Source organism: Mesoplodon densirostris, chromosome 11 (assembly GCF_025265405.1).
Source record: "Mesoplodon densirostris isolate mMesDen1 chromosome 11, mMesDen1 primary haplotype, whole genome shotgun sequence".
NCBI lineage: Eukaryota > Metazoa > Chordata > Mammalia > Artiodactyla > Ziphiidae > Mesoplodon > Mesoplodon densirostris.
In genome coordinates, this window is record NC_082671.1 from 73978756 (window position 1) to 73996799 (window position 18044).

Here is an 18044-nt window from a genome sequence, read left to right on the forward strand (position 1 = left end):
ATATGAATGCATTGAATGTTCATGTAGTTCCATGGTGTGGTTACTGGTATCCCCATTTTATAGATGATGAGACTGAGGATCCATGTGTGAAATCAAGGCTCAGGGTCACAGAGAGGAGGGGCAGGGCTGGGTTTGGACCCAGTCAGTCTAGCTTCAGAGTCTGAGCTCTTGAAAAGTTACCATTTTGAGTATCATTTTCTGAGTTTTATTTTCATTCATCATTTTGGGTGACCAGTTAGACATTATTATTATTCCTGTGATTTCCATTATCATCCTCATTCCCCCACCAGGTATGTATTTTTGAGGTGTTAAGTATAAATAGTGGTTTTAAAGGCCTGGACATTAGTGTTCTAGTAAGACTTAAGAAAATTGCATGGAGGAGAGAAAAGAAAATGGTAACTATGTGAGGCAATGGATGTGTTAATTAGCTTGATTGTGATGATGATTTCACAATGTATACATGTATAAAAATACCACCTTTAATGTTTTCAAAGTATTTAATGTACACCTTAAATATATACAATTTTTATTTGTCAGTTTTACCTCACTAAAGTTCAGGGAGAAAAACAGCAAGGACATGTAGAATCTGTGAACAGGTAAAAGATCTATGCTACTTAGTCATGCATGTGTATGTAAAACCAAAAAAGAATTAATTCGTATAGTTCAGATGCCAAGGATAGGTCATTGTATTTGACCTTCATCCCAACCCTGTACAGTGGATGCTGTTACTCCCACAAATGGATGAGGAAACAGAGGCTCAGAGAGGTTAAATAGCTTGTTCAAGGTCACAGGTGAATAAGTGATGCTCCTGGGTTTCCAGCCTTGGCTCCGGCCAACCCTGGAATCCATGCTGCTTTTACTACACCATGAGGCCTTTGATTTGCTCTGTTCTTCTCCCCTGGAGAGCTTTTCTGACATGATACTGACTTGTCCTCGATTCTTCCCACGTTATCAAGGCCACTTGTCCTCCCCCAAACCAAGAACTCACACTGAAAAACCCTCATTCGGGCTGCTGTGGTTTTCTGCAGTGAGTTCCGTTTACATCTCTCAGTGTAACAGATTCACTGAGCATTCGAGTTGCTGTCACAGGCTCTTTCTTTTTCTAAAACTGCAATTCCATTGTAACCTTAATAATTAAGGATTATTTCAACTCAGCTGTCCCTGTATATTTTAATAAAAAACAGACCTTGGGTTGCCTTACAGGGGCTGTGGCACATTCCTGACAAAATAAGAAAGGAAAAGCAGGGAGAAAGCTAGGGTTTAATCATCTTTGCCTCTTTGTATTACCATATTTATTGCATCCCAGCCTGGAACAGGGGAGCAGTTAAGGAAACCAGAGGCAGCAGGAGCATTGCTCATTATGAGCAAAATCTGCAGGCTGTGCTGAAGGTGAAGCGTGCACTTGCTTCCTTCTTTGTTAAAAAAGTGTGATCTGGTCTGAATTAGAACAGACCTAGTGTCTGTGTTGCTTGAACCCAACCAAGTGGACCCCATTGTATTTGAAGATGTGTACTCAAGCTTGCCTGTTCAGGCAGAAGCCTTTGCTCATGGGCTTAAAGCTCCCAAAATGCATATGTAACTGGTGGACTGGTATAAAAGACTATTTCAGATGTTATATAGATGTAAAATTAAATAACGTTGAATCATATATTAAGAAAATTATTCCTTTCATGATTCTTCTGAATGAGTTCTTATTATCTTCAGTTTATGATACTCATTTTGGCGTAAATATGTTCTTAACATCTGTGTAACTCTTGCTAATTTACCTCTGGACAACAGAGAATAGGATGGAGGCTCATCACCTCTGGCTGATTTGGGGAATTGGAGGCCTCTATCTGTGAAACATTTTTACCTTCCTGAGTTAGGAGCCAATTGCAGAATAAGACTCAGAAGTTACACCTGGAGAATGAAATATCACCTGTACTGCTGTTAGTCCTGAATTGTGGGATGTTCTTTCAATTGTGGGTTCTTTTTTGGCCTCATGAATTGGGTTTACTTACAGTCTGAGCCAACCTGGACAACTGCAGTCCTTCCCCACCTGGGCAAATGATTTACTGTACCACACAGTTCCCCAAGGAGAGAAGCTCAGAGACAGCTGAACAGACCAGTCCTCAATCCCTCTCCCAAACTCGTAGGTCAGACCATCACTCCACATCTCAGACCAGTAAGTTAGCATTGGGATGTAAATCACATACCATGAAATTCACTCTTGAAAAGTGGTTTTTAGTACAGTCAGAGTTACGCAGCTATCACCACTATCTAACATTAGACCATTTTCTTCATCTTGTAAAGAAACACCCATATGTATTAGTAGTCACTCCCCATTTCCCCCTCCCTCCATCCCCTGGCAACCACTAGTCTACTTTCTGTTTTTATGGATGTGTTTATTCTGGACATTTCATATCAACAGGATCATGTACTATTTGGTCTTTTGTGACTGGCTTCTCCTACATAGCATAATGTTTTCAAGGTTCATCCATGTTGTAGCACGTGTCAGTACGTCATTCCTTTTTATTGCCTAGTAATATTCCATTGTATGCATGTACTACATTTTGCTTATTCATCAATTGGTGGTCATTTGGGTTGTTTCTACTTTTTGACTATTATGAATAATGCTACTCTGGATGTTTGTGTTCAGGCTTTTGTGTGAATATTTGTTTTCATATTTTTTCATATATAACGAGGAGTGGAATTGCTGGATAACTCAGCAATGGTAACTTTGCTCAATTTTCAGAGAAACTGCAAAACAGTTTTCCAAAGCAGCTACAGTCATTTTAGAATTCCACAAGTAACAAATGAGAGTTCCAGTATCTCCATATCTTTACCAACACTTGTTATCATCTGTCTCTTTATTTTAGCCATGTTAGTGGGGGGGAAGTGGTGTCTGAGTTTTGATTTGCATTTCCCTAGTGACTAGCGATGTTGAGCATCGTTTCCTGTGCTTTTTGGCATTTGTATATCTTCTCCAAGAAATGACCATTCAGATCCTTTGCTCCGTTTTTAACCTGGTAACTTGTCTTTGTCTTGAATTGTAAAAGATCTTTACACATTCTTGGTTTTAAGTCCCTTATCAGACATATGCTTTGCAGATATTTTCTCCCATTCTGGGGCTGTCTTTTTCACTTTCTTGATGGTGTTTTCTGAAGCACAAAAGTTTTTAATTTTGAAGACCAGTTCATCTGTTTTTCTTTTGTTTTTGAGCTTTAGATGTCGTATCTAAGAAACCATCACCTAACCCCAAATTAAAAGACTTACTCTCACATTTTCTTCTAAGTGCCTCTACACCTAATTTCCAGGTTATTGTGTCCACTCTGAGGGAATTTGGTTCTCTTCGGTAATTATTCATTTGTCCATTCATTCATTCTTTCAATAAACAATCACTGGATGATTATATCTACAAGGAACTGTTAAAAATCTGAGGAAAAGATCATCAACAAAATGTAGCTTCCAGTGCCAAGACTCCGTCTAACAGGGAACAGTTGCAAAAATCTAAGTTTTGAGCTCTGATATCAGTGGGAGACACTAGGAAAGGGCATCTGACCCATGGAATGGCTTCCTTGGAGCCGTGGCGTCTAAACTTAGAACAGAAGGCTGGAAGCAGGAAGTGCGGCAACGTGTAGGCGGTTGTGGAAGCCCTGACAGCGTGAACACAGCCTGTGGGAGAACGTGGCCAAGTCCTGGACCTGACTCACGGCCAGGCACTAGGGTTGTAGAGGGGGTTAACGAGAGAGTAGGTGCTTTGTGAAACGAGAGACTCTCTACCCTAGACAGCTCACATTCTAGTGGAGGGTGGAGATAGACCCGCCGATGAAGATGGAGATTTCTAATGCTAGTCAGTGCTAGACAGAAACCAAACAGGGCAGTGGGGTGGGGAGTGATGGGGAGGGAGAGGGACATTTTGGACAGAGTAGCCATGGAGGGCTTCCTTGAAGAGATGACACTTCGGTTTATTCTTGAAGGAGGGATAAGAGGTGGCCACATGCAGGTCTACAGAGGACAATGGCTGGAGTGCAGGAGGCGTGAGCATGGACAGGGGGAGCTCACTGAAGGTCCTGTTAGCTCCAGGCGGAAGGCTGTATGGTGAGCAGGGGATCATGTGATCATTTTAGAGAGTTCAGGGCTTACAGGATGGACGAGCTATTGGAGGGAACAAGCTCAGAGATCAGGGAGAGAAGGGGTGAATATATTCATAAGATGTTACTGAAGGTTAGTTGGGATGATAATAGCTAATATTTATGAAGTCCTTACTGCCTGTGAGTCACCCTTCTAAGTTCTTTAAATATTTAAACTCAGTTAATCGGCCAGTAACTATGAGGTAGGAGCCATCAACATCAAACCCATTTTACAGGTTTGGAAATGGAGACTAAGATTAAAAAGCTCACTCAAGGTCACATCATTTGTGACAGGACCTAGATAAGAAGCAGCCAGGCGGTTTGGCTTCAAAGACCCAACCATGAGACTAACGCTGCCTCTGGGGACTTGTGGTTGACTGGGTGTGTGGAACATGGGCGGGAAAGGAGCCCAGGTGACAATCCCATTCCTAGCTTGTGAGTGTGGGTGAATGGTGCACCTTTCACTCAGGCAGGGAATTCAGGAGGACGGACATGTGTAAGGGGCCAAGAGAGGACAACACAAGCCCCTATTTAATATGCCAGGCGCTGTTCCAGAGGGTGGGATACACCAGTGAATGACCAACCAGGTCCCTGTCCCCATGGAGCTGATATTCTTGGTTTGTTAGGAGGGTTGTAATTGGGTCGTCTTGATTCCAAGGGGCCCATGGGATATGAAGTGGACCATCTGGTTGGCAGCCAGATTCAGAAGTTAAAGCTCAAGGGCGACATTCTGGCTTACCCAGGGGCTCTATGAAAAGTGGTCTGGGCCATGTTTTCAGGTGCTTTCCTCGTGGCCGCTGGAGGTGCAGTTGACGGGACCCACATCTTTGTGATGGTACCCAAGGTGGAACATTAGCAGAGCTCCTCCAGGTGTTCATCCTCCCCACGATGAGATGTGAGCTACTGCTGGCTAGACCGCATTGGATTACTGAGACAGGGTCAGCAAACTGTCAGGGTCCTGGTGGTCCCCTGAGCTGGGGACTGTGTGTCCTCTGATTAAGTGTTTTCTTAGTTGTCTAATGAGGGAGGCTGATGAGGCTCACTGACCCCTTTGACAATGCAAACACCTAGTTTAGCCCTAAAGATGAGCCCAGTGTCTTTCTGGAGTTACACTCCCTTCTGGAGAGATGCTTTAAATAGACCAGAGGAAGAATGCAGAAGAGGGGGAAAGCCTCATACAAATGCTTGAGCCGGGGCTTCCCTGGTGGCGCAGTGGTTGAGATGCAGGGGACACGGGTTCGTGCCCCGGTCCGGGAAGATCCCACCTATCGCGGAGCGGCTGGGCCCGTGAGCCATGGCTGCTGAGCCTGCGTGTCCGGAGCCTGTGCTCCGCGACGGGAGAGGCCACAGCAGTGAGAGGCCTGCGTACCGCAAAAAAAAAAAAAAAAAAATGCTTGCACCGTCCTCCTCTGAGAGCCTGTTCCTCTTACCCACGCTGGTCCATCTTCTGCTTGGTACCTAGATTAACCTCCTGAATTACAACTTCAGTCTGCTTCCTGCTGAGCTCCCCCAACCTTGTCTGGCTGTCTTCCTGTTGTTAATACTGTCTCTCTCTCCTTTTTTTCCTCCCCATTCCGGGCATACACTAGGTGTTCAATAAACATTGTGTGATCCACTCAAATAAGACTATTCTTTCACTGACATACGGTGGACTTTCCCACCTCTGTTCCTTTCCTTATTCTGTTACCTCCTGCAGAATGCCTTCCTCTATCCTCCATCTTTTTGCATCCAAAGGTCCGGTTTACTTGCCACATCATCCATGGACACATCCTAGATTCTCCACTAGTGAGAAGTGGTCCCTCCCACCCTTATACTCCAGTGGCATGTATGTTCCTCCTTGTGGAACCATCCTGTACAGTTGTGCAAGTTGTTCACTATCTAGTTCCAGGAGTACCGTCAGTATCTTCAGGTGGCTCCCTGGGAGCTGTGCCATTCCCAAACTTTGCAGCTCTGTGTGTAGCCCAGTGTTATGGCACACCGGTGTTCTAACGTTTATGTGGTTATTTGTATTCTTTCTCTGTCTCTGCCAGATTGATTGCTGCCTGAAGAGAGAACTCTGAGCTCATTCATTGCCTAAATCCCTATTCTGCCTTACTTGCTGCTTGATAGCTCTTTGTTGGGTGTTTATTCATTCAACTCATTTTTTGCCTGTGAATGGAAGAATTAATTGAAAATACTTTATTTGAAAAGTGACGCAAAAGCAGTAGAGAAAATAACAGTTTCATAAGTTAATGTAGATAATAGTTGTCCTAGTCCATTCAGGTGGCTATAGCAAAATAGCTCAAACTGTGTGGCTCATAAACAAGAGAAATTTATTTTTTTTCTCAGTTCTAGAGGCTGGGAAGTCCAAGATCATGGCACCAGCATGGCCTGACTCTGGCTGGGGGCCAACTTCCTGATTACAGACTGAAGACTTCTCTCTGTGTTCTCATGTGGTCAAAAAAACAAGAGGGCCTCTTTTATAAGGGCACTAACCCCTTTCAGGAGGACTCTTCCCTTGTGACCTAAATACCTCCCAAAGGCCATACCTCCTGGTATCATCACCTTAAGGGTTAGGATTCAACTTATGAATTGGGGGTGGGGGCAACGAACATTCAGACCATACCAATTGTTAGCATATGTTGAAATATTATATGCCAGGTATTTGCTAAGTGCTTTATATACATCACTTAATTGTCACAATTACCCAATGTACTACTGCTTACTTACCATTACTGTTTCTGATTTGAAATGAAGAAATTGAGGCATAGAGAGATGAAGTCACATGCTTTCGGTCACTCGGTCAGTCGTTAATGCAGCCAGGGTTCTGACCCAGATGTCCTGGAGCAGAGTGCCAACCCTGGACCGTTGATGCAAGCGTGCCCTCAGCTGCTTTTACTTCTTTTTTATTTTTTTTTTACACCTTTATTGGAGTATAATTGCTTTACAGTGGTGTATTAGTTTCTGCTTTATAACAAAGTGAATCAGTTATACATATACATATGTCCCCATATCTCTACCCTCTTGCGTCTCCCTCCCTCCCACCCTCCCTATCCCACCCCTCCAGGTGGTCACAAAGCACCGAGCTGATCTCCCTGTGCTATGCGGCTGCTTCCCACTAGCTATCTACCTTACGTTTGGTAGTGTATATATGTCCATGCCTCTCTCTCACTTTGTCACAGCTTACCCTTCCCCCTCCCCATATCCTCAAGTCCATTCTCTAGTAGGTCTGTGTCTTTATTCCTGTCTTACCCTTAGGCTCTTCATGACATTTTTTTTTCTTAAATTCCATATATGTGTGTTAGCATACGGTATTTGTCTTTCTCTTTCTGACTTACTTCACTCTGTATGACAGACTCTAGGTCCATCCACCTCATTCTTATGGGAATGTGAACGGTGACAGGGAAAGAGGGGCGCTGGCTTTCTTCCCCTGTTGTACCAGTGTTTCTTGAGCACCCATTATTTGCCATCCTCTCTGCTGGGCACTGGGGGTGGCGATGAAAAGATGGTTCCTGTTCTCAGAGGCCTCGCGGTGGAGAGGAGCCAGGTGTTTGAATTTGTATCACACAGTGCTTTGCTGTAAGTGGTAGATTAGCTTTTCATTTGAGGTGCCCAGTTAGCAGGAAAAGGGAGGGATGAAGATGGGCTCACAGAAGGCTTTGAGGAGGAGATGACTGACAAAGGGAGTTTGAAAGGAAGAACAGATACTCAGGAGCCTCCAAGTATCAGGGGAGCATCCCAGGGAGAAGGAACAACCCAGACAAAGATACAGATGTGTGGAAAACGTGGTGTGTTGGGGCAAATATGAGTATCTTGATCTGTTTAGTATTGTTACCCCATGTCTAAAATTAAGCCATCTCTCTACTGTGGATAAAAATGCAAGCTGACATTTATACAGATTTATCTTCATTCATTCTTGATACATAAGACTCCGGTCACGGCTCGTGGGAGAGGGGGATGACTGTGCCAACACTGAGGGCTAAAGGGACCCTCTGACTTCCAAGTGGCTGTCTAGCTGTCTCTGGCTTAGCATCCAGGTAAGTCACTGGCCAATGAACAAATACACCATCATTCCCTCATGCCACCAGTCATCACCTAGGACTGCTGGCAGCTTCTGATAGGAAAGCTACCTATAGGGCTTCCAGGGAAGCTGTAAGGCAGGCATGCCCCTTCCTTCTGAGTATAGATAGTTTTTTTGTTTTGTTTTGTTTTGTTTTTTGGGTTTTTTTTTTTTTGTGGTACGCGGGCCTCTCACTGTTGTGGTATCTCCCGTTGTGGAGCACAGGCTCCAGACGCGCAGGCTCAGCGGCCATGGCTCACGGGCCCAGCCGCTCCGCGGCATGTGGGATCTTCCCTGACCGGGACACGAACCCACGTCCCCTGCGTCGGCAGGCGGACTCTCAACCACTGCGCCACCAGGGAAGCCCTGAGTATAGAAAGTTTAATGGGAGAGTTTGCAGTGTTCACGCAATGGGTGCCATGGAGAAATTCAGCACTGCTGATTGCTCCTTTGGGTCATTTGTTCAGCTCAGCACCCTGAGCACCTGTTATGTGTTTGGCAGGTTGGCCTTGGATAATAACTTTCTTCAGGTCTAGACTCATCTACCCAGTTTTTGCCACCCTCACCTTAAACTTGGTATACCCAGTCCCAAACCCATCATCTTCCTCCAGTGTGCCTTTCTTCTTGTAGCCCCTGTCCTGAACGAATCACCACCAGCCCAGGAACCCCAGTGTCTTCCTCTTCCTCTCCATTTCCCCCATATCAAAGATCTCTTCTCCTGAAATTCCTCTAGCTTCCACTTCCCTGTTGCTCTTCCCCAGACACTAAGTCGGATTCTTGTTTCACATTCACCTAATCTCCTAAACGAGGTGTACACCTCTGTTCCCCTTAGCTGCCCACTGTCCATCACCTATCCCACTCTTCATTTCGTTTATTGAACTCCTACTGCATCCCAGGCACTGAGTGTGATCATGGGGCTCTCCATTTCAACACAACTGGCACCATCCTTTACTCACCTGAGCTCACGGTCGAGGGGGCATGCAGACCAGTAAACAGGCAACTGCAGCCTAAGGATGGGCACAGATGCTAAGATGACTGTGCATTGGGAAGGGCCCCTGACTTAGTCATGGGTCGTCAGGGAAGGATTCTAAGAGCAAATGATGGCAGACCTCAGAAGTGAAGGCTGGGTGAGAGAGAACCAAATGCTGAATGGGGGCTGTGGAGGCGGGGGGTGGGGGGGAAAAAGGAGAGGACAAGACCGTGAGAGCAGGGATGGTGTCTTACCACCACGTCCTGAGCATCCTGCTCGCCACCTGGTGAACAGTGGGTGTTTAATAAGTATTTATAGAAGGAGCAAATGCAAGAGGGTTTCCTGCAGAGTAAACGGTATGTGCAAAGGCCCAGGTAGAGAGAGAGCACGAGGGTAGGGGGAATTGAAAGAAATCTGTGTATCTAGAACTTAGAACAGGGCTGGGGAGCGATTGCAGGAGGCTGAGAGCTAGGGGGCCTGTTACTCCCCCCACCGAGCTGATCCAATCCAGACTGTTTAAGCGGGCGCTCGTTGCACTGCTCCCTACACGCTTGCATCTCTCCCCTTCTCTGCTCGAACCCCCGAGTCCCTGCTAGCCCTTCCCTTCCCACCACACTCTCAGCACCCCCTGGGCTCCAGCCAGAGTCTCGTGTTATTCTCCTTGGATCGAGTCCCCTCTTCTTTGCCAACAATAAAGTCATTTATGCTTGAGGGCACTACTTCCCCCACCTCTTACACATTCTTCTGACCCGGTCCAGATTAGCCCTTCTTTTTCTTTACTCTTCTGGAACCTTGTGTTCTGTTGTAGCTGTTATCACAGTCCACCTCCTGTTTATATTTGGGTTTATATTGAACTGTCTCTAAATAGTAAGAACTCCTTGAGGTTGGGGTGGGCGAGGGCATTCTCATCTTTAGATTTCCAGAGGGGCTCATTCGTGGTATTACAATGTATGCTGTTAACTCTTACTAGAACAATGATATTTCTGATAATAGTTCTTCTGGGTTGAACTTCTGGTTTGTGCCTGGCGGTCCCTCAAGAAGGCGTATCTGCTGTCTGTTATTATCCCGTCTATGTTTGTTGTTGAGATGCGTCATATATTGTACTTCTTATCTCATCTAACTGACCCAGTAGCCCGTAGAGGAAGTTTTTCACATTTTGCAGAATGAAGAAGCAGCAGTGCAGAGGTATAAGGGACATGCTCAAAGTCCTCCCCTCATAGATGCCAGATCTGGGCTTCAGACCCATTTCCATTTGAATTGGAAGCTTTGCCCTCGTGTACTGCTGGTGTGTAGTTTGGGTGCTGGCTCAGTGTAACAGCGGGTCAACTGAGGTAGTATGAATAAAGTCTTTAGAAATACGACAGGTGAGGGTGGGCTGATACTCAGTTATGGGAGCCCCAGGTGATGCCATCGTGGCTGCCTGTTTCTCTTTCGGAGAGGAACAGGCAGAAGATAGGACTTAGTGCTGTGCTGGGAGAGAAGTGCCTTGCCCGCTCCACACGGCCGGTCCAAAGACCTCATCCTTTGTCCACGTGCTTCTGCACTGATGCCGGTACATCTAGGTGGTAAAGATAAAGCGTTGACCAAATTGTTACACATGCTCTACTTAAGATTTTTAGAAATACAGATGCCCTAGTAACAGGTATGGCGGTTGGCTTGCATTGAATGTCACCAGTGATTTTACCCTCTCTGGTCCTTGGTGGCCACGTCTCTGAAATCCTGAGGTTGGATGAGACATCCTCTCTCCTTCTCAGCTCTGACATCCTCCCCAGTAGGTAACATGCCTGATTGTCCTTCATCACTGCTGTTCGAAACTGGCCACACGTTACCAGCTGGTAAGAGCGTGTCTCTGCAGCCTTGGTTCTCCCTCCTGACTCTCCTCCTCTCCCTGCCCACAGGCGGAACCCCCTGCATTTCCACGTCATCGCCGACTCCATCGCCGAGCAGATCCTGGCGACGCTCTTCCAGACCTGGATGGTGCCTGCCGTGCGAGTAGACTTCTACAACGCGGATGAGCTCAAGGTACCGGTGGGAAGGGAGGTCAAGCAGGGTGCTTTTCTTGTTTATGGTTTAGTAGACAGCAGCAAAGGCAGAAATGTCAGCTCGCAAACTGGAAATGTCCAGGGTATAACTGAGGGTGTTTGCCACTTGAATCTGATTTGATTATCTGAAGCATTAAAGCAACCATTTCTTGAGCACAGAATGCGTGTTGGTCTGTGCAGTTCTGGCCACCAAGGCTTTCTGTGGAGGCTGGAGGCTACTGGCCTGGTCCGTACCTAAAGAAGGCCTATGGTGGCCAATATCTAGAGAATTCTGTTACCCGGTGAGGTCAGCGCTGAGTCCGACAGGCCTGGGTTTGAATTCGTATGTTGTCATTTACTGGTCATAAGACAAAGTAAACAGGCTATACCTTTGGATCTGTTTTTTCATGAGTAGAAATGTACTTATAACACCAACCTCATGGAGTAATTAAGAGGCTCAAATGAGAGAACATATGTGAATGTGCTTTAAAAGACTATGTTGAATAAATATTAAGGATTATGTTGGGCCAGAGGGTTTCAACCAAGGGAGACTCATTTGGCCACGTCATTCCCTTGCTTAAAATCTTCCTGTGGTATCACATGGTCTGCATCAAGCTTGAGATTCACAGTCTGATTTAAAAGTCCTGCATATTCTGGCTCTTGACTCTTCTTCCAGTCTCATCTCTGGCCATTCTTGCAAATATGCTTATTACTCAGCTCGAAGAAACCACCTCTGGGCTCTCTGCCCTCCCTCCTGCGTTTGAGCCTTTGCTTCTGCTGTTCCTTCTATCTGACACCCTTCCAGCTACCTGTCACACCTCCCACTCATCCTTTAGGACTCAGCTCCATGGCTGCCCACTCTGAGAACTTCCCATGACTCCTCCAGGAAAGAGGAGGATGTTTTCTGTTCACTTGCCCGTCGACTGCTTTAGTTTAGAACCTTCTTAACAGGGGACGGGGCTGGGAGCACATCTTGTTCTTTTCTGTATTTCTGGCGCATTTGTTGGTACCCTGTAATGCTTGTGGATTTAACCAATTGCTGTTATTAGTGGAACATGTAACTTTGCAGAAACCGTTGCTACTCTGTCTCCAGTCACCTTGGGAAGGATTAAACACCTAGGCATGAGGCAGATTTTAGCATATTGCTTGGTCTAAACCTCATAAAGCCATTATCTTTTCATTTCAGAGCCATAGCATTTTAAATAGATCACAAAGATGTTGGCCAGAGTTGCTCATTTTCCCATATTTCAGGCTCTGAGGTTGATCGAGATGTTCAGAATTTAGCATTTGGGGATTGTCGTGGTAATTTGTGTGCCATTCCAATCTATTCTGAGCTCAAATTGATTAACACTCTTAAAAAGGGAAAAACAAAATTTAGCAAATTGCTGCGCTAATTAAGGTGAAAGCAAGCCACTCTGTCTCCCGGGGTCTGAGGGCCAACACCATGGGGAAAAGCAGCAGGAGGGGAGGGGGCCACATCTGGCACAGCATGCCTGTTCTTTCTTAGAGCAGTCCTGTGTCTGTGCCCCGTGCAAGCCTGCACCCCCTCTGCTCTTTGAGGAAACACGAAGTAGTTGAAAACCCCAACTTCATTTCCCATCTTGCCATTAAAGAGCTATCTGATTTGGGTTCTGAGCCTTGGCTTGATCAGCTGAAAACAGGTGGAACCCTGCCAGCTGTGGAAGAATATATTGGATTAAATAAGATAACTCATGTGAAGGCCCAGCAGTGCCTGAAATGCAGCAGGTTCCTGACAATCCCTCATTAATATAGGATTAAAATGCTCTTGATTGAAGGCCCATAGGCCAGTTGGGAGGTTGAAAGTTAAGGCACAGTGGCCTGTAAGCTGCCCCTGGGAACCCCAAGGCTTCCTTAGGGTCTTGGAGGAGAGGAGGGGACTGGTGTGGCGGAAGACTAGGGCTCTGACTCCCTCATGCCCACAGGAATCCAGGTATCCATTATTTTTACACACTGGAGTTTTATCCATTTGAACTGAGGACTCCATGGCTTAAAAAATAAGCATTAAAAAAAAATAACAATCTGATGTATTCTAAAGGCTGTCGTCTCCAGAGTCCTGCCCTTGACCCTGCCTTCTACTGCTGACTCTGCCATGAAATGTCCCTACCATCTGCTTTTTATTTCCCTACCTCTTAAAACGTCTATCACCCACAGTCCTGTATCCCGTGGAGCAGTTGTCAGAATCTGGTAAGGACAGTGCGTATGAAGGCATTTTGTAAAACATAATTTTTCCATAATTCATGATAACAGTCATAATAACTTATACATAATTCTGCTCAACAAATCTAAACCGTGGTCTGCCCACTCCCCCCGACCTGAGCCTCTCCTGGAACCTAACACCACCACCTGCTTAGCTGCCCATCCAGAACCGAGAGTTTGCCTTCGATGGGTCCCTTTCTCTCTCCGAGCATCTGGCCATTTGAGGTCCTAGCTAGTCTTCGTCTCCCCTGCTTGTCTAAGCCTGCGTGCTCGGTCGCCAGCACAGCAGCAGTTTTTTGCTTTGCTTTGTTTTCCCAGACAAGTCTTTTCCCTTCTCCTCCGCTCACGTCTCCTCACCCACATCTGTTCTCCGTCAGTAGCATGAGTCAGCCTTTCCAAAGGCAGGCCCAGCCACACCTTCCCCGTCCTCTGTGTAAAACCTTCGGTGATTTCCGGATGCTGCTGAGATGGAGACCACAGTCCTTAACGGAGTCGAGTTGTTCTGCGCAGTCTGGCTCCTACCTCCTCCTGACTGGGTCCTCTACTGCTAGCACCATTGCTCCCACTGGATCTCCCAGTCTGCTCTGCGCCTTCCCTTCCGCTGGGGGCCTTTGCACAAGTCATTTCTTCTGTCTGTTGTACTCTCAGCCTGCTCTCCCCCGCATCACTAATTGAGTCCACGTTCTCTTGCTTAAGCTCCATGTACACAAGGAAACTTCCCTGCCTTCATCATCTCATAGGGGTTTCTTTGTTGTATCTTCTCGGAGGATCACATACGTTCCTTCAGTAAACTCGCTGTGGAGTGTAAGCTTTCACGCCTTTGTGTGATGAGCTGGGAAATGTCTGTCTCCCCTAGAGTGTAGGCTCCAAAGGAGCTGGGATCCTGTCTGTTTTTCATCACTTTGTAACCTTAACACCTTCTCAACAAACCTAAACCATGATGATGCCTCACCTATGAAAACATTTGCTAAATGAATGATACACACTAAACTCAGTACTGGGTGCCTAAGAGGCGGAAAGCCATTAGGAAGAGGTTTCAGTTTTGTTTTGTTTTTAATTGAAGTATAGTTGATTTACAGTGTCGTGTTAATCCCTGCTGTACAGCAAAGTGATTCAGTTATACATATATATACATTCTTTTTTAATACTCTTTTCCATTATGGTTTATCATAGGATATTGAATATAGTTCCCTGTGCTATACAGTAGGACCTTGTTTATCCATTCTGTATATAATAGCTTACATCTGCTCACCCCATGCTTCCACTCCATCCCTCCCCCAACCCCATCTCCCTTGGCAACCACTAGTCTGTTTTTTATGTCTGTGAGTCTATTTCTGTTTCATAGGTAGGTTCATTTATGTCATATTTTAGATTCCACATGTAAGTGATATATGGTATTCGTCTTTCTCTTTGATTTACTTCGCTTAGTATGATAATCTCTAGTTGCACCCATGTTGCTGCAAATGGCATTATTTCATTCTCTTTTATGGCTGAGTAATATTCCATTGTATATATGTACCACATCTTCTTTATCCATTCATCTGTCAATAGACATTTAGGTTGAGGAAGGAGTTTCTTGATCACTGTCAGGATTCACCACATTCCTGAGGCCCCTTGTGGCTCAGGGCATGTGCAGACAGCCAGGTATTTGTCTACCAGTGACCCTGAAGTGGCATAGATGAGGAAGCTCCATCTGTGCCAACCCGCCTTAACATCCCAGGAGCAGCTGTGGGACAGGTGGAGTGTCTTTCCATGACAGGTAAACCAGGAAGGGAACACACTGAAACACCATCCATTAGATGGCATTAGAGAAGGGATGGATGATGACATGGAATGGTGCTGTGTTCTTTACTTGCATCCAGGAAACATGTCAGATGGTAGCGTCAGCAGACACGTAAGACGGCCTCCCCCGATAGGAATGAGAAATGGCTTTGTACAGCTGTTGGAAATGGCATTTCTCAGAAATACTCCTGTGGGCCCCTTATCCTATCTGTTAGCGCTAAAGAATGGAGTAATAGGGGAAAGGAAGTTATGAAGGATCAGTGCATGATTAAAAATGAGCTGTGAGGGCTTCCCTGGTGGCGCAGTGGTTGAGAGTCTGCCTGCCGATGCGGGGGACGCAAGTTCGTGCCCCGGTCCGGGAAGATCCCACATGCCGTGGAGCAGCTGGGCCCGTGAGCCATGGCCGCTGAACCTGTGAATCCGGAGCCTGTGCTCCACAACGGGAGAGGCCACAACAGTGAGAGGCCTGCGTACCGCAAAGAAAAAAAAAAAATGAGCTGTGAGAAATTTGCGCTGGACTGGTGTGCTTCTCTCTGTAATGACCAATTAGTGCAGATTTGCAAATAGTGATGGCTCAGCCTGCTCGTCCCTGTGGCCTGTGAAACGCTCACTGATCTTTCTTTTTTTTTTTTTTTTTTTAAGATGTTGGGGGTAGGAGTTTATTAATTAATTTATTTATTTTTGCTGTGTTGGGTCTTCGTTTCTGTGCAAGGGCTTTCTCTAGTTGTGGCAAGCGGGGTCCACTCTTCATCGCGGTGCACGGGCCTCTCACTATCGCGGCCTCTCTTTTTGCGGAGCACAGGCTCCAGATGCACAGGCTCAGTAGTTGTGGCTCACGGGCCTAGTTGCTCCGCGGCATGTGGGATCCTCCCAGACCAGGGCTTGAACCCGTGTCCCCTGCATTAACAGGCAGATTGTCAACCACTGCGCCACCAGGGAAGCCCTCACTAGTCTTTCTGATGTTTATGTGGCCCATTCATTTCCAGCTTCCGAGGCCCCAGATCAACAGGCTACTGGGCCTGAGTGCCCCAAACTCTACCCAGGACATGCAGCTCCTGTCATCAGGGGAAGGGAGCAGCAGGTCAGGGACGATGACTTCTTTTTGTGTGGAGCTTTGCAGGTGGTGGCATGCTCTCACTCACTTCTCAGGACTACCCTGTGGTGTGGAGAGAGGAGTTTCGTTACCTCCATCTCACAGGCAGTTTATAAATTGAAGCTCGGAGTGAAGGATATTTGCCTAAGATCAGGCAGCTAATAAATGCCAAGGCAGCGATTTGATTTTTCCCTTTCCAAATGAAATGATATGAGATGCATGATTATGTAATTCAGTAGACACGGAGGTGGGATGGATCTGAAGGAAAAGAGGGGGACGTGGGTTGCAGCCACTGGATGAAGCTGCCACTGTTGAATTGCACTTGAACTCAGAGTTCCTGTTTTCAGTGACTCTGAACCCCATAGGCTGTGGTGTAACCTCTACTATTTATGGAATACTTTCTTTTTTATGTTTACATGGTTCTCTCATGGAACGCTCACAATAACTCTGTGGATCGGTCCTATTATGATCCCCATTATACAGATAAGGAAACTGAGGCTTAGGGAGGTTAAATAACCCCAAATCACATGCATAGCTAGTATGTGGTAGAGCTGGGATTAAAACCCAGAACTGACTCCATAATCCGTGTTCTTTCTCCTGTGTTCTGGTTCCTTCTCTGTGGCCTGTTTTTAAGCTAAGATACTATAATTGTGTCTAGACAAGGATCCTCTGAGCTCTCGGTGGTGTTCTTTTTCTGGTTGTTCCTGAAGAATAAATGCATTAAGCATGACCCCTCCATTTAAAGGCCTGCAGCGAGCAGCCTTCCTGCTGGGGACCAAAGAGTGTCTTACTAATGATGCTGCTGAGGGCTGGGACAGCCCCATCACTGCCATCCAAGGATCATTTTCTAAACTAAACAGTCACCACTCTGGACAGTTTGCCTTAAATCAGCAAGGTATTTGCCAGTGTTCAGACAAGGCCCTGCATGCCCAGCAGCCTTTGATCTTGCCCCTAGTTGGCCCGGGAAGTCACCCCCAGGCCTCCACTGGGGTGAGGATGATCCCGAGCTCATGAAGGGAAGTGGCTGGCGCCGGGGCTGTTTCATGATTCCCCTGTCTAGCTGGGAGCCCTCATTTATCTCCTTTTCTCTTAGACCTGATGCCTGCTCATTATCAGCATCAGAAAGATGATGAAGTGAGATTCAGGGCTGTGGTCACAGAAAACATTGATGGTTGACTCTAAAAGTTGCCATCCTACTCATACTCAATTGCCTTTGTGCTGGTCCCTATGGAGTATTATAGAGGTTCTCTTAGATAACTGCCATCTTTCAGCACCTGCTGTCCTTTGGGAGACAGACTTCTATTGTTCCTCTCACTGGGGGAGGGAGACACTACTGCCCGCCCCATCTGTTTCTTCGGAAGATATGCCTCCTGAGTGATGTGCATTTTCAGTTGGGAGGGATTGATAATGACATGAACTCATAGGGTCTCAGGGTTAAAAAGAAACCCAATACTCATAGCTATTTTTTGACAAATGAGGCCCAGTGGGGGTTAAGCAGGTTGCCCCAAATCTCACATATGACTCTTCTCCAAATTGGATCTGGATTTTATGATCCAGGCCTGGAGTACAGTTCAAAGGGACCACACACTGGGCAATGGCCGAGCTTCCATTGCAGTGACCAGATACCCCCATGGGCTGGAGCCGTTCCAATTAGACTTGACCTGCAGAGGAGAGACAGAAGGTCTGGGACATGTGTCTCTCATAGAGGGTAGGATCTGCTCGGAGATGCCCTGCAGAAGAAAGAAATGAAGCCAGGTGGCCTTTAGAATTGCCTTGTCCAGTTTCACCAGTAATATGGTAATGATGAGAG

At 46.3% G+C, this 18044-nt stretch overlaps 1 protein-coding gene across 1 annotated transcript in view; it reads left to right on the forward strand.

The window, feature by feature from the left end:
- LARGE1 (LARGE xylosyl- and glucuronyltransferase 1) overlaps positions 1-18044 on the forward strand; it is a 596546-nt gene that overhangs the window by 305798 nt on the left and 272704 nt on the right. The window contains 1 exon segment of the mRNA XM_060112947.1: positions 11020-11143. Within this exon segment, the coding sequence (XP_059968930.1) occupies positions 11020-11143 (124 nt within the window).